This window comes from Chenopodium album, chromosome 4 (genome assembly GCF_948465745.1).
Source record: "Chenopodium album chromosome 4, dcCheAlbu1.1, whole genome shotgun sequence".
Taxonomy (NCBI): domain Eukaryota; kingdom Viridiplantae; phylum Streptophyta; class Magnoliopsida; order Caryophyllales; family Amaranthaceae; genus Chenopodium; species Chenopodium album.
In genome coordinates, this window is record NC_137837.1 from 75,623,426 (window position 1) to 75,638,855 (window position 15,430).

At 33.3% G+C, this 15,430-nt stretch overlaps 1 protein-coding gene across 1 annotated transcript; it reads right to left on the bottom strand.

The window, feature by feature from the left end:
- Nucleotides 1-1,962: 1,962 nt before the first annotated feature.
- Nucleotides 1,963-13,084, bottom strand: LOC145629359 (rab GTPase-activating protein 22-like). The gene is made up of 11 exons (XM_081681937.1): nucleotides 12,528-13,084; nucleotides 11,822-11,917; nucleotides 11,190-11,293; nucleotides 9,636-9,889; nucleotides 8,271-8,393; nucleotides 6,748-6,836; nucleotides 6,330-6,435; nucleotides 5,882-5,979; nucleotides 3,532-3,789; nucleotides 3,146-3,229; nucleotides 1,963-2,269 (listed from the first exon to the last, which is right to left on the bottom strand). Exons 1-11 carry the CDS (start codon nucleotides 12,621-12,623, stop codon nucleotides 2,255-2,257), a joined length of 1,323 nt encoding a protein of 440 aa, XP_081538063.1. The 5' UTR covers nucleotides 12,624-13,084; the 3' UTR covers nucleotides 1,963-2,254.
- Nucleotides 13,085-15,430: the final 2,346 nt, after the last annotated feature.

A 15,430-nucleotide genomic window follows, 5' to 3' on the forward strand; every position in this document is an offset into this window, starting at 1 on the left:
CTTGAAAATATTCCATGCTTTTGTGCAACTTTTCTAATTTTTGAACGTACATTACTCTCCCAATTCATAGTCAAGTAATTTTTCTAAAACTACACTACAAAGAAGTGAAAAAATTTCCATATTATATGAAAACTTTATTGAAGTGTAAGTTTTTACGTTAGCGGCCTAAGATTATCAACAATATGTAATTAAAATTTCTTGAAAAAAGAAAGACAAGGTCAAATTTTGACACGTTGTGTACGAAATAATTTAATATGACGTAGTATATACAATCCTATCTATATTATAAAATTATATATTGTTACACTATTCTGTTTGGTTTCTCCACTAGGGATTGCTCCATTTCCTACTATATGAGTAATATGATCTTGTTCATGTACGAATGATACAAGGTCAATTGACCATATTGGTATATTAGTTAACACCCTTATGACATATTGGTATATAAATTATTGCCGACGACATATTGGTATAAAAATTAACATGTGGCGACATATTGGTATATAAATTAACAAATTGTGACATTTACCCCTATTTTTTCTTCGGATGAAAGAGCGTGTTGTATACTTCAAAATTTTGTTGTAATTACTTTTGCAATCTTATTTATTATCATAATATACTTATTCAGCACCAAATAATAATTTTTCCCTCTTCCCTTCCAATACAATAACTTTGATGAATCAATCAAACGATAAAACCCCAAAGAACTAATAAACAATAAACAAAATCTCAATATTAGTTATTTAATTTCAAAACCAATTACTAATAGACGCTAACTTTCATTATTACTTCATTTGTATTATACCCACAATTTTGTAAATCAACAATATAATAAGAAAAAATATATATATGAGTGTTTTTTTAAAAAAAAAGAAAAAAAAAAAAGAAGAAGAATCTACCCTTGTGATGCTTCAATGACCATCGCCCTCAATACATTCAACCTTATATCCTTTGCTCAAGCTTTCCTATTTGTTTCCCCTAGCTTCTTTCTCATCACTTTTGGGCTTTTAACTTTTGTTTTTTTTGGGATTTTTACTTCATAATTTTTTAAATTAATATAAAAAGTAGAGAAAAGTACAAAAAACAAAATGTCAAATAAAAGTTATTAGCACTAAAATTAAGCGCGTGTATCATACGCATATCCTCCGACGAGAAAATAGGGGTAAATGTCGCAATTTGTTGACTTATATACCAATATGTCGCCACATGTTAATTTTTATACCAATATGTCGCCGGCAATAACTTTTATACCAATCTGTCATAAGGGTGTTAACTTTTATACCAATATGGTCAATTGGCCAATGATACAAGGTAAATTACCTTGTAATTAATGGATTTTTTTTTTTTCCAATGGGATTAATAATTAATAAATTTGATTTATAAATCGTGTATCACTCGATCGCTATAATAGTTTGAATCTGTTTCATAATGTTATTATCATTGTGCATTATACTAGCCACACCTCATTTTCCGTCTTATCCCTTTTACCTCACAGCATTTACAACTTTGATTTACACTTTTTTTTTTTTTTAAAACTGGCCCATAAAAATAAAAGGGTAAAAACTAAAGAATAATCAATATTTTTTTTAAAAAAAGTGTAAAATTTTAATATGGATTATAAGAATTTGATCATTGTAATAGTTCACTTGGTAGTGCTGGATGTGTTAGGATTGATGGAACAAAAACAACAATAAAACAAGACATAAACATATAAGTTGAATGTGTGAAAGTAAAGAGATAATGATAAATGTGATGTTATACCTCCCAGAAACAATTTTACTTTTTTATTTTTATTTTTTATTTTTTTTTTTTTTTTTTTTTTGGAAACAAGCAACAATTTTACTTTTTGTATGCAATGTATATTTTTTCTACGATGAAATTATTGCTGAAATGTACAACAATTGCAAATTATGTAGAATATTTGTGACAGCTAGAAGTACAGTGGAAAGAAAAACAAAGAAAGGAAGAAGATAAGAACTTGAATTAAAACTCCATTGATCGATATTGAAGAACTTTTACAATCAAAGTTGCAACCCACAAGCAGTGGGTTGTATATATTCATAAATTTTGCAAAATTGGTACAAAGAATGTTTAAGATGTACAACAAGCATCAATCCTTTATAAATTACATGTGGATTAATGCTGAATTGGCCAAGAGATTTCTATGATACAATTCTTTGCCGTACACCCAAAAAGATATACACCGTATTGATTGGTTGAATCTCGACTGACAAAACTTTCTCTATTTTTCGTGCTATACCTTCTTTGCCTGAAAATGACACAGAACTATACATAAATATATTGATCAACATAAACTCATTCCAACAACAGCATACAAAGATGGAGCTCAATCTATAAAATGAATTCAACTAAATTGCTAAGCCATGGATGCATCCAAAGAGAAATTAGCAGCTCTTGGCCTAGGGCCTTTCTAAGTGTCTCTCCACGGAACGCAAACCAAAAAATACAACCAAGATCCCCATTGTTGGGTACAAATTTCTCAACAATGACATTGACATGCCCTTACAGTTACAAAGCTGTTATTCATGCAGAACTACTAGGGTAAGTGTGTATGTATGTTAGGATGTATCTTGGGCTTGAGGAGTGACTGTGAAATTGTAAAGATGACTTAACTAGCTACATGACGACTTTTAGTTGAATTGCGGTAACTTTTGAAGTAGATAGGCTGTGAGGTGACTCTTGATCCATCTTTGACTATACAACCATAATGTTTGCTTTATGTTCTCTTCATAACACTGATTCTTATCTCAACATAACACTGAGTTAACACTGTTTGCTTTACGTTCTCTTCAATCTTCATCCCATTTCAAATGTATATTACTCATTATTATTTAGAAGCAAACACAATCAAATCAAACCATAATGTTTTAGACCAAACCAAATCTTTTAATTTTGTTTCCTTATCAGTTATCACACTATATCTTTAATGTCGTATTTTGTTCTACCCAATTTTACTTTGTTCTAATTTTGGCGAACACCTTTAAGGCTTTAACCATCTTACCTGCCCATATCCCACAGTATTTACACCTTCCCATTTACTCTCATAGTTTATCCACTTTTTTCTTATACTTTTTCTTTTTTTACTCCATCCAACACCTAAGAGTTTTCAAGGAAATAAAGCTACCTGTTTTAAATACTTTTTATGTAGCTTCAATGCATTGACACAAGCTTTCTTGGCATCCAGATCTCCAGCTATGTCGTTCAAAATCTGAAAATGTAAGACGAAGAAAATAAGCAGGAAGAACGATTGAAAACACATATACTATAATGGAGTCAGCATCTTACAGCTTTTCTGTACTAACTTGCTGCATGATTTAATGTTTTCCAGTTTGAACAATTAAACAATTGCAAAGAAACTTTCTTTCCAATATCAATGACAATAATCCAATATTAAGTTATCAATGTAATTAAGAAAATATACTTTCTTTATTTTGCTGGTAAATTTACAGTGACACTTAAAGCCAACAATGGTTACCACTGCATAAAGTACTCTGAGGACTTGAGACAAACCTTTACAACATCATCCAGACCACGAGCTTCCTTAAGTAGTTTTGGGCCCTTCTCTTTCAATACACTGGCAACAAGGAAGACAGAAATGGGGAGGGGTGCGTCTTCCTTTGCTCCACTTCTCAAAATTTCTCTTTCATACTTTCCGTAATGGCGAATGGATTTCGGTTTTCCTTTAGATCCCTCAGAACTTTCAGTAGCAGAATCAGGCTCTTCATAAACTAAGAAAAGATCAGGATCGTATTCTAAAGCCCACATCATCTGTCCACCAAATTCACACAAAGTTGAATTTATCAGAGCTGTTTCAGTTACTAAGAAAATGTAAAAATATGAAATTAAAACAAATAATAAAAGGGAAAACAGCAGCATTAATCTTCAGTTGAATAATTACACTAGGAAAGTACATAACAAAGTTTTTGACTTCGAAAACATAAAGTGAGAAAGCAAGACCAAAACTGCAAGAGTATGGGGTAATAATGCTGCAGGCATGCAGTGAATAAGTGCAATAAATCTATACGATGTTTTCTACTTTATCCCACAAACGATTCGTTGATTTTTATTATTTTTGGTAAGAAAGAGAGCCAACGTGTACATGGATACATACATGTGCATATACATTAATAAAAATATAATAATTTTTTTTGAAAAATCAGAGTAAAAATTCCTAAACTAAACAAGATAATTCATGGTTAAATAACACATAAAAAGACATGAAGCTAGCCCAATGTTATTGTCACTCTCCACAAGTTTCTCTGTTCCTTCCCACTAACTTGTTAAGGAAGAGTCTGAAATGACAAAAACTACAAAGCCCTTGTACATACAAGACTGGAACATCTCTGGAAAATTAGAGAACTGCATATGATTCTCCTCCTTTCAAGCAAGAACTCATGTATTCGATAGAACTAGGTTCCTCAGTATGCAAATGAATTATGCAGGTGTATATAATAATAGTAATAAAAAAAAAATAATAAAAAAAAAAAAAAGAATTATGCAGGTTATATATTCTTAAAACAACTGTTCGTCTGTTTACTAAGTCAAATTTTGACAACAATAATCGAAGAATTCCAGTCCTCCAAGGCTCCAACATAAAGTCTAGTCTGCATTACCATGTTTTGAATCAAATATTTGTTTCTATGGTGTTGGGAGGATTCAAAGGCCTTGATCACTGTAACACTAAAATCAAACTGCAGGTGAACAATAGACATTTGGGGGTTTTGCTTGGTGAAAAGTATTGACTTTCCAGTAGTTTATTATATGTTTGTGTGTTTTGTTACTCTCTCCTTTCCTATTGACTATTAAGGGATGTGGAAAGTGTGTGTTGGATTGAGGTAGGGCTACCTACACCTCTGAACACTTGTATCTCGTTTTTTCTGGAGTCCCAGTGTTGTTGCTTGGAACATGGCACATACATACACTATCCACCTCCCCTACTCAATCAAAGAAGAATCAACTCCATTTGAAGTACATACATGGGAATCATAGACTAAATAGCTTAGCTAGTTAAGTCTTTTACGGGCAGGAGGGATGTCAGACCAAGTATTAAGATGGACAACTTCATATGCTTTTCTCATGTTCATATCCAGGAGTTACCTGATTCAATAAAGAAGTGACTCAGAATTTCTTTTTGGTTGTTATAACCTATAGCTCAAAGTTTCTTGTTCCTATGAAGAGAAGGAAAAGAAGGAGGCTCTAAATTCATACTTGATTCTAAGCATTTGGAGCTTCCAAAGAGTCAACTTATTAGATCATTGAGTAAAGGATACAAGGAAAATTTTTAGAAAGCAATGGAAAGGGGTTTTGATTTCTTGTGGAATGTACATAAGGAGCACAACCAAGAAAATCTAACAATTTCCGGAGAATAAATTCACACTCAGTATTAACATTTCAGATCACATCAACATAATGAGCATACATTTAGGTGCCACTGGTACAGCGGAATTATTATACTACGTATAAGAAAATACAAACATGCTCATACTTTATATACATTATGACCTTAAAAAAGGAAATTTCGATATCTTAAGATTTGAGGTAGAGTTTACAGTGTGGTTTGAAGAAACAAAGTACTAAATTCTTTACCACTAATGTACGCAAAATATTATGGGTAAAAGGAAATGATATCTTCTCTCTAGTATCTTTATGTGAGAAATCAAGAAAGTAAGTGCTCAATCACAAGGAAAAGTACCAATAAACCATCATATTATATTATTAACAAGTTACAACAGATTTTACTTTAGGAATCCAGTGAAGATATCATAATTCATAACATTTGAGGTATTTAGTGGGTTAGTATACTCCACTAAGTAAGCTCAGACCATGAAGAAATAAAGAGTTTAAGATGTTTCATTCATACCTCCCAAAGGTACAGAGAGTCACCAAAAGAAAATTCTCGTCGAAACAAAACCATGAGCATTCGAATGGCAAAAAGATAGTCACCTCCACCAAGTGTTTCTGTTCTCCAAAACCAAAAGGGAGTTAATGTCACGCAATCACCATTGGGAATCATTTCATCAAAGCATTTATAATGGAAAAAAAACATAATTTAAAATCTGAGAGCAAATTAAACTTTCAAACAACAAAACAACATTGAATAATTTTAATTTAGGGAGTTATTCCTCTACACATCCTTATTTTCAATAAATTGAGATTTCTCTACATGAGAAATGAAGAAGGGCTAACAATAAATATTGTCAATATAAACTTGGCAACAATTGAAACAATCCACTTTGAAAAAGAAAAAACAAATGTGTTGGTTTAATGAATGAAGATATAATATAACAAAATTTTAAAAAAATCAGTACCTAAATGCTGATGAAGTTTCGGATCAATAACTTGCGTAATTGTTGCTAGGTTACTAAGTTGTGCCTCTACCCCAACAGATCTGCCAGTGGATCTGAAATTTCCTCGCTTTAAAATTTCAAATTACAGAACATTTGTAAGCAACTGCACCAAATATATCATGACAAATGAAATGAAAAACACATAGACTCGAAAATGAAAAACAAATGTTTTCTTAATATTTTAACTTCTTTTTTTTTTTTTTTGGGCGGAGGGGGTGGGGAGTGGTGGAAGATAGGAGAAAAGAGTGATAATTCAACCAGAGATTCCAAACACTAGAGTGTCAGATTTCTGATTGGACATATTGTCAGAATAAAATAATTTTCTGCAGTTTTAGCAAGTACAAATTGATCAAACACTACACAGCAGAAGAAAAGGTACCAATCTGCGCATAAGGCGTTCAAAGCACCAAAAGGCATCAGCTTCGTTGTCAAGGAGAATTATCATTGGAGAGCAAAGATCACTCATTCCTGCACTCAGATAAACAATACTTCAGAATGAACAGCTAACAGGCACATGACTATTACTCTTTGTTTGGATAGAAAGAAATGGAAGGAAAAGAAGGGAAGAGAAAGGGAGGGGGACAAACTCTCTTGTTTGGGTAAAGGATTGGGGGAAGGAAGAGAAAGGAGAGGGAGAGATCCATTTTCCCTCTCTCTTTAATAAGCATAATCCCTCCAAATTTGGAGAGATTTGGAGGGAAAATGGAGCTCACCTCCCCCTCCCTTTCTTTTCCCTTCCCTTCCTCCTTTTTCCCTCCCCTTCCTTTCCTTCCTTCTTTGGTATCCAAACAAAGCGTTACTCTATTAGTCCTCAGATTTAAAGAATTTATGTAAGATAAGTGTTGTCTGTTGTGTACTATGTGTCGTGCTCACAGGGTATGCCCTGCTTCAGTTGTATATTACTTTGTTTCAGGACAGGGTTTTTCCCATTGATAGGTACACGGTGGTTATTAATAAAATTTTTCCACCCACCTCCACATCAAAAATAGAAAACCAAATCATATATTTCAATTACTAAACCTTTTACAAAAATACAAGATACACAAGTATTTAGCACCTCTCATCATTCTCAGCCCTCTTACTACCTGTGATGGTATCATTTAATCCTGTAAGATAAATAAAGCATACATGTGATTGGCTCTCATTCCAAACCAACCTAACACCCCAAAACCCTCAATATAGTACTCAGTCTACACACTGCCATTCTAAATAGATGCATCACTTGTATTACACATAATATTATGTGAATTTGTGGGTGGAGTATGAAAAATAGAATGTGAGGGCATTAGAGCACATGGGGGCATGAAAAGTATACGAAAATGTAAAAGTGGGCAACTGGTTATAAAAATGCTAAAGTATGGTAGGATCATACCATATGTAGAAGTGCTGCTCTTATTTAGAAAAGGCCAAATTTGAAATAAGCGATGCATAAATTTGGAAATAGTAGGAGTACGATAAGTCTCTTGGATATGAGTGTACACGAATCCATAGTGATAATTTTAAGAGGTATGGCAGATAACACAGCTTCAGGTCAAACTATGACAATTGCTCATGGATAGATCATCGACATTTATCTCAAAAACAATGGAGCAATAAGAAACAACTCATTCCAAGGTATGCAAAAAGATTTTTTAAAGGGTATGCAAAGATTTTTTATTTTTAACTTTTATTTTTTACTTTTAATTTTTATTTTTTTTTCCATCAACTTATCCAGAAGATCCTTCTCTCACTCATCCAGCTTAAGCAATTTTACCAACCAACTTTCTGATTAAAAATGGCTTTTTCAATGTAGGTCTAGCCACCACATAAAACTATTAACAAGAACCTAGTTTAACATAAAGCTATAATGCTTAATCTGAAATTAACAAGGCTCAAACAAAAGGGGGTTAAATGATAACTGACCTTGGCAGTACCCAACATCTCCATCTATCCAGGCATAAATAGCCAATATATCCCAAAGTTTAGCTAGATTTTCTTGCTTCTCATAGAAGACAAGAGCCCTGTCAGTGCGTTTCACGTCAAGACCTGCCATTAAAATATTTATCCAGTAATTACGACAATCATAGGAAAAACAAAAAAGTTTGGCATCATTTTTTGTTTTCAGTTTCCTTTTTTTTTGAAAACTAAAAACCAAAAACAGGAAACAAGAAAAAGGTGTTTCCACTTTTCTGTTGTCAGTTTTCAAAATTATCATGATTTTAATATGTCTAAATATTTTTTGATTCATTATGTGACATATATAATATACTTTTAAAAAACAAAAAACCAAAAAACAGAAAACCACAGCGATGCCAAACGAACCCTAAAATTTTATCAAGCTACAAAGAAGTTTTTCCAACGCTAGGGCAGAAAATGGAAAAAGAAAAAAAAAATCTTTTTCATTTGGAACACAACATGTCATCTGAGCTAACCCGCAGCAGGGATGAAAGCAATGCAGATAATACTGGTAACACAACTTCAGGATGACAAGGGAGAAATCTTTCAATTAGAATAAAAGTAAGCAAGGCTTTCTAATCTGAATGACTTTCAGGTACATATGACATTACCACAACCAATGCTTCTAAGAATATCAAACAGGCAGAAATTATGCTTGCATATCATTCGCAGAAGAGAATTGATGGAGTTAATAGTTGACACAACATCTGAATTCAGATTTCAGACACCCCCCCCCCCCCCCTACCCCCTCCAACAAAAAAGAGAGAGAGAGAGAGAGAGAGAGAGAGAGAGAGAGAGAGAGAGAAAAGAAAGGAAAAGAAAAAAACTTTTTCGCTCAGTATATATTCATAAGAATAGAAATTATTTGTATTAATAGACATGTAACAGAGTTCAGCGATCACTATCAAAATTGTAATTATAAGCTTTCATCAACATACTGTCAAAAAATATTTTGGAAAGGTTTGACCTCAAAAGGTATGGGTGCCTAATTACCTATTAGTATGAAACAGAAGGGGTACAAGTAATGGTGAGTGCATGGAACTATATAACCAATGCCACTAGTAAACCTGTATTTTGCAACACATAGAAAGCTCTGAATAAACTGAAATTACAAGGTAATGAGGTATGAGAAAACTTAAAGCTAAAATTCTCATCCAAATGTAATTCTAGATTTCTAGAAGCGTCAAACCCACAGCAGTTACCACAGACACCACTTAGAGGATGTTTTCTGAATAAGATTGGAATAGCAAATACCCTGCCAGTGACTATGACAGTTGACCCAACAATTTGACATATATCTCACAAATTAGTATAGTTTATCCAAACACTGACCTATTTGATGCAAAGTGAGCTTCCACTGAATTTCTTTCTTGGACATGGGACCATTATTCTTTGTTACATTGTCCGTTCCTTGACTGCTGGAAGCTCCTGCACCAGCACCATCTCCTAGACCTGCTTCTAAGAGAACCAAAGGATCCTGAATAGGCTCCCCACGATCATTAATTATGGGAGCTGTTATAAATCTACCACTGCCAATAAGGGGAAACATCAGACGGCACTCCTCTTTCCACTGAGCATATTGCACCCTGTAAATGCACATAATCGGCTGATAAGTAAACAGAAAATCCACAAAATTATATCTTGCTAATCTGACATATATATCCACAGACCACAGTGACCCTTTCCATGCAACCAATTACGTAACACAAGTATTACAGCCTGTTTGGTAGGTGGTAATTAACAGTGGTAATGGTAATGATTTTATAAGTAAGTTTGTGAAGCCAATACCCAAATGCTAGTCCCTCCTCAAATAAATCTTTTTCTTCACAAAATTTCATTATCTTTTTTACAGGTGGTATCATGTGCTAATGGAAATTTATGTAGAAAAACACACATTTGGAGGTAGAGTTCCAATGATATGGTAATGAATATTAGATTTCCTAGCAAATTTACTTTCAAATCAATTACCATTCCCGCTATTTATGACCACTAACCAAACGTGCAGTTAAAGGTATCTCTTAAAGTACCCCATTCCTCTAAAATATTGGCCAAAACTCTCTCTACCAATCAAGGGCTTAGACTATTATATAACATGTTGGAAACTGAAAAACTGAAAACCAAAACATATTACAAGTTCAGCGGCCTGCAAAAGTAGCTGCATCAGTATATTCAAAGCCACACAAGGCGGTAGTATTGTAGTAATGAAGCCATGAGCAGCAAGACACTAGAAGATACATAAAGATTTTCACATTATGATATTGAAGCACTTGTTGACATCATAGAAGCACAGACTTTAGCAAAAGTGAGTTCTAATAGGCCAACAATTTTGAAGTAGATTCCACAAGGTTTAGAAAGATCATTGCAACTAATAAATTAAAGCATTGACTGGAGTCATGGGACAGTCAGAAAAGAGCCCGAATCATAAGACTCCAAAGACAGAACCAAAAACCAAACAAACAGTGAAGCCTTGTTTCCACAAGGCCAGACAATAAGGAGGACCAATTGCAATAAATCAGGCATGTGCAATGGATTACACATTATTCATAACAATTTGTATCAATTATAATCACTATGACATAGTTTCATATCACATCTAGAGTATCAAAACCAGATTGTAATTCTTGTGCCTGAATTTGATATAGTTGATTGAGCAACATGCCGATCACATCTGATAATTTTCTGTACTTAGATAATATAGCCTGTATATTCACGGCCACTACCCACAACACTAGTAAAGTAGAATTTAATAATGTTGTATTTCCAAAACTCTTAAACCACCAATTCTTTACCCACAACAGATTTGCTAGTTCCTACTTTCTTCAAGAGACGGTGATGTAGTATTCAAATTAGAAGAAGTGAATTTAAAAACATAGTTCAAATGACTACCTTCTCCGTTGCCGTTTTTGTGATCGATCATCGAATGTGCTCTTTGGGTCAAAACATCCAAGCAAGAACTCCCAAACCTCTCCCCTAATTGATGGATGTACCCCCTGATAAGAAGATATTCAAACATAAGACTCCCTAATCTACATTAATGTTTCTAAAAACCAAAAATCTTCAAAAATGAAGACCAAAGAGCTAAACATAGGATGACCTAGGTCTCATTATCATAATCGGCTCCTCAATTCCTGTTAAATAAATTATTGCCAACAAGTTAAAGAGACATTTTAAACCCATGGGAACTTGTGATATGTATGGATCCATGTGACTAGACTGAAACTAACAGTTTGCAAGTTTTAAATTCTTCATATTGAAATGGGAATGTTTGATTACAAGTTATGACTTATTAATTTAGATATAAACATAATACTAGCTTTCAGAAGAAACATAATTTGTAAAGATATGCAATAATGACAGACAGCAGGCCTCAAAGATACTTACAGATGACCTTGTCATTTATTAGAATGAGATCAATCTTTGAAAGCAATTCAAGTCTTAGGGCTAAAAATGCAACTAAGAGTAGAACAGTAGAATAGCAGAGTACATAAAGTTGATGAAAGCTTTTCAGCCAAACTTACCCCGCGATGTATCCTACCAAGTGTTTTGCTTATATCAAGTTCGCCATCTGCAGTAAAAGCTGATTGCCATTTCCTTACACTCAGTGTTTTACCAGCCTGAAAAAGAAAATTGACATTTAACACAGACCATATTTATCAATTATCAAAAACAAGTCCACCTGATACATAACTTCTTTCTAAACCAAACAGCCTTGTAGCCCATAAAGACAGCAGTCCACAAGCACAAATCATGTTCAAAGCAGAAAATCAACAATGCCTATTGCATTTAACTGAAATGCATCTGTTGCCTACCAAAGTTCCATTCACAAACCTTGTTCGGACTTCGAGTACTATTCACAAACCTCATTCGAGTACTATCAAAGTTCAGGAGGATACGAACAGCATGTTAGCTGACCGATTCAATAGTCAGTACATATAAGATCCTACCAATTCAATCATCATATCTCCAGCAAAACAGATTTTAAAGCCGAAAACCGGCTCAATGACCAAGCACATCAACCAAGCAAACCAACGAGAAGCATTCTACATTTTCCCCAAACACCCACAATTCTATCATTCTATGCAACCATTGCAATTGATAAAATCACATATTTTCAGCACAAAGCAATGTCCATGTGAAAAAAATCAGCATTAAATCAGCAATTTCAATAAATAATTAACTGAAAATAAATGCCAATAAATAAGAAATAAAAAAAACCCAACAAACCTTGATCCTAAACTTGGTTTTTGGAGCATCTGTAATTTCAGGTCTGACTTCATAGTAAGAATCTGCAGGTTGCCCGGGATCCCTCCACATCATCATGAATCAAATCAAGATTTAATATTAAAAAAATTTTGATCTTCAACACCCCCAAATCCAGAAAATTATAATCTGTTACACCCAAAATCAGAAAATTCTGCTGAAACAAAATTTGATTGAACCCAACAACACCCTGAGCTTGGAATCCCCAACAATCAGAAGCAAAAAAAACTTCAAATCCCACAAAATGGTTCACAAAATTAGGGGAACCCAGATCAGGAGTTGGGTAATATCACAAAATTCAAGGCAATAAATCAAGGAAAATCAATTTTGTTATATATTTTGGGAAAAAAATTGATTTTTATAAATGGGAAAAATGATTCTTTAAAATTGGGTATAATTTCTGGGATGTTTCTTGTTAAGGGGTTGATATGGTGGGCTGTACTTCGTCAAACAAAAATGGGAGGATGTCCTCAACCAACTTCTCTCTTTCTCTGTGACTTTCTCCTCAGAATCTCTGTATTACTAATTAATTAATTAATTGATTGATAGATAGATATTATTATTATTATTACATTTTTTTATTTATGTATTGGATTTTCGAGTTAGTCAAATTTATGGTAATTTTTTTGGGTTATAACTAATTTTGCTTTTAATTTTTATAGAAGATGACAAGGAAGGATAATTACATTGGGCGTCAGAATATTAAGACCCCTCATTGACTCGCCATTTTCGCGGAGATTTGCTTGTGTTTTTTTTAGTTTTTTTTTTTTTTTTTTTTTTTTTTTTTTTTTTTTTGTGTGCATTAGCAATATAATTAGCATTACATCACTAGCTAAATTCTAAATTACTCTAACTCGTAAGGTTATGTTTGGTTTATTAGCTCTGATTTTCATATTTAATTAAGTTGTAACCGTAATTGTACGCTATATAAAATATTACTCGTATCAACTGAGTTATCATTATTTCGCACTATTGGGTATAACAAAAAATTGAAAATTTCATAATTTATCAAATACGAAGTATGAACTTAAACAAAAATAAATTGATTAAAATAAGTTGATAATTAATAATATGATAAGCAAATGATTGCTTAAATAAGTTGAATTGACCATTGGTAAAGAGTAAATTGTATGTTCATAAGTAGGTTGAGTCACTCATGCGTCAATAAAGGTATGTTGTATGTAGCATGTTTTAGCTTGATTCAACTATTTAAAATTACGTTGTCTATTAGAGTCGGTTTGGTTTGTTTATGTTAATATTATTGTATTTATGTCAAGTTTTTCTTATTAGGAGTTTTAGGCTTACTAGGTTTCCTAATGTATTGTGTATATATATGTGTTTAATATCAATACAAAGCTTAAGCCATTTTCTCCATATTTCCTTGAGTTTAACATGGTATCAGACCTTTCTAATTATTAGATATTTTTTTTCCGATCTTGGTTAGTTCTTGATTTAATTCCGCATTTTATTGTTTGTTTGAGAATTTTTCGGCTTCAATTTCTTTTTCAATCAATTAATTTTCTTGCAAATTGCATTAAATTTGTTCGAAATTAGGGCTCACAAACCCTAATTGTTTTTTGTTTGGTTCGATTGTCCAAACTAGCCCAATAAAGGGGTGATGGGACAAGAAAAGTTTAAAATAAATCCAAATATTGCATTTAGCTTAGGTCAAACCATAAACATGTCCCGCACTCAATTCACATAGATTGATCACTTAGCATATCAAGTCGAGCTAGTTTAGTTTGGAAATTGATTGCTCAAACTCTACCTAAGCAAGCCGAGTTAGCCAAGATTAATTAGCTCTTAGAAAGACTGTGATTTGACTTAAATTGCATGACCTTTGTTATACAATCAACATTGAATTGCAATAAATAGTCAAAATCACACCATAAGCCAATTTTAACATCTATCAAACAAACAACTAACCTAACCCATTTTTCAATAAGTTTAACTTTGATTAATACATTTGCACCAAAAAAACTTTAATTAATACACAATAAATTGGAATTATAAGGCTAATTTGACAATTTTTGTTAAGGAGGGTTATTGTTACTTTTGTTATGACAAACAGATATTAGAATGTATAAATGTATGATACTAAATCCAATAGTAATTTATTTATTAATACGAATGAATGAAATACTACAACGAACGAACAAATTTATGAGACCACCATACCCGAATGAGCATATTACATAGAAGAATCTCTAATCTTATTATTTGCGAAAAAACTAAACTTACTAAAGAAGATTAAAACGGTAGACATAAAGTGTGTAAACTAGCTTAGTGCTTTCTTAGGGTGCTCAAGTATGTGTTGAGATGCTCCATCATTCCCTGAAAATAAGCTTCAGCAGTACTCCTTCTTGCCTCGCCATATCCAATCCCATACCCAAAACGTTCAATCGATGATGACACAATATTTTCAAAGGACGATGACCCAAGATTCTCGTACATTCCCGACCCAAGATGTCTAGCATTAGCCGACGACGACGACGAAACAACATTTTCAAAGCTCGATGACCCAAGATTTTCGTACATCCCCGACCCAAGATGATGCCCATTCGATTCCGTGGCAATTAGCTGTCTAAATGACGATGCCGACCCAAGATGATGTCCATGTGTGTCCGAGGCAACTTCATTAAGATCAATCGATGACCCAAGATCTCCATGTGTGTCAAGCTGTCCATATGACGATGCCGAGGCGTAACGTTCAACGGGTGGCGACGAATCAAGATTATTTCCTAGCACCACGGGGTCAAGTTGTCGTCCAACATTAGACAAGTCATAATTCCCAAACACCGCGGCATTAACATCAATCGGTTCATTAAGATCAATCGAAGGCAAGCCTCTTGAGCCATTATTACTTC

What these genes read in the sequence shown, in the direction of transcription:
- LOC145629359 (XM_081681937.1), bottom strand. Translation starts at nt 12,623, where the DNA reads ATGATGATGTGGAGGGATCCCGGGCAACCTGCAGATTCTTACTATGAA. An exon ending in TTGGTAGGATACATCGCGGG is followed by an intron (nt 11,294 to 11,821) that starts GTAAGTTTGGCT and finishes TCTTCTTATCAG; the next exon opens with GGGGTACATCCATCAATTAG. An exon ending in ACTCTCTGTACCTTTGGGAG is followed by an intron (nt 3,790 to 5,881) that starts GTATGAATGAAA and finishes TTTGGTGGACAG; the next exon opens with ATGATGTGGGCTTTAGAATA.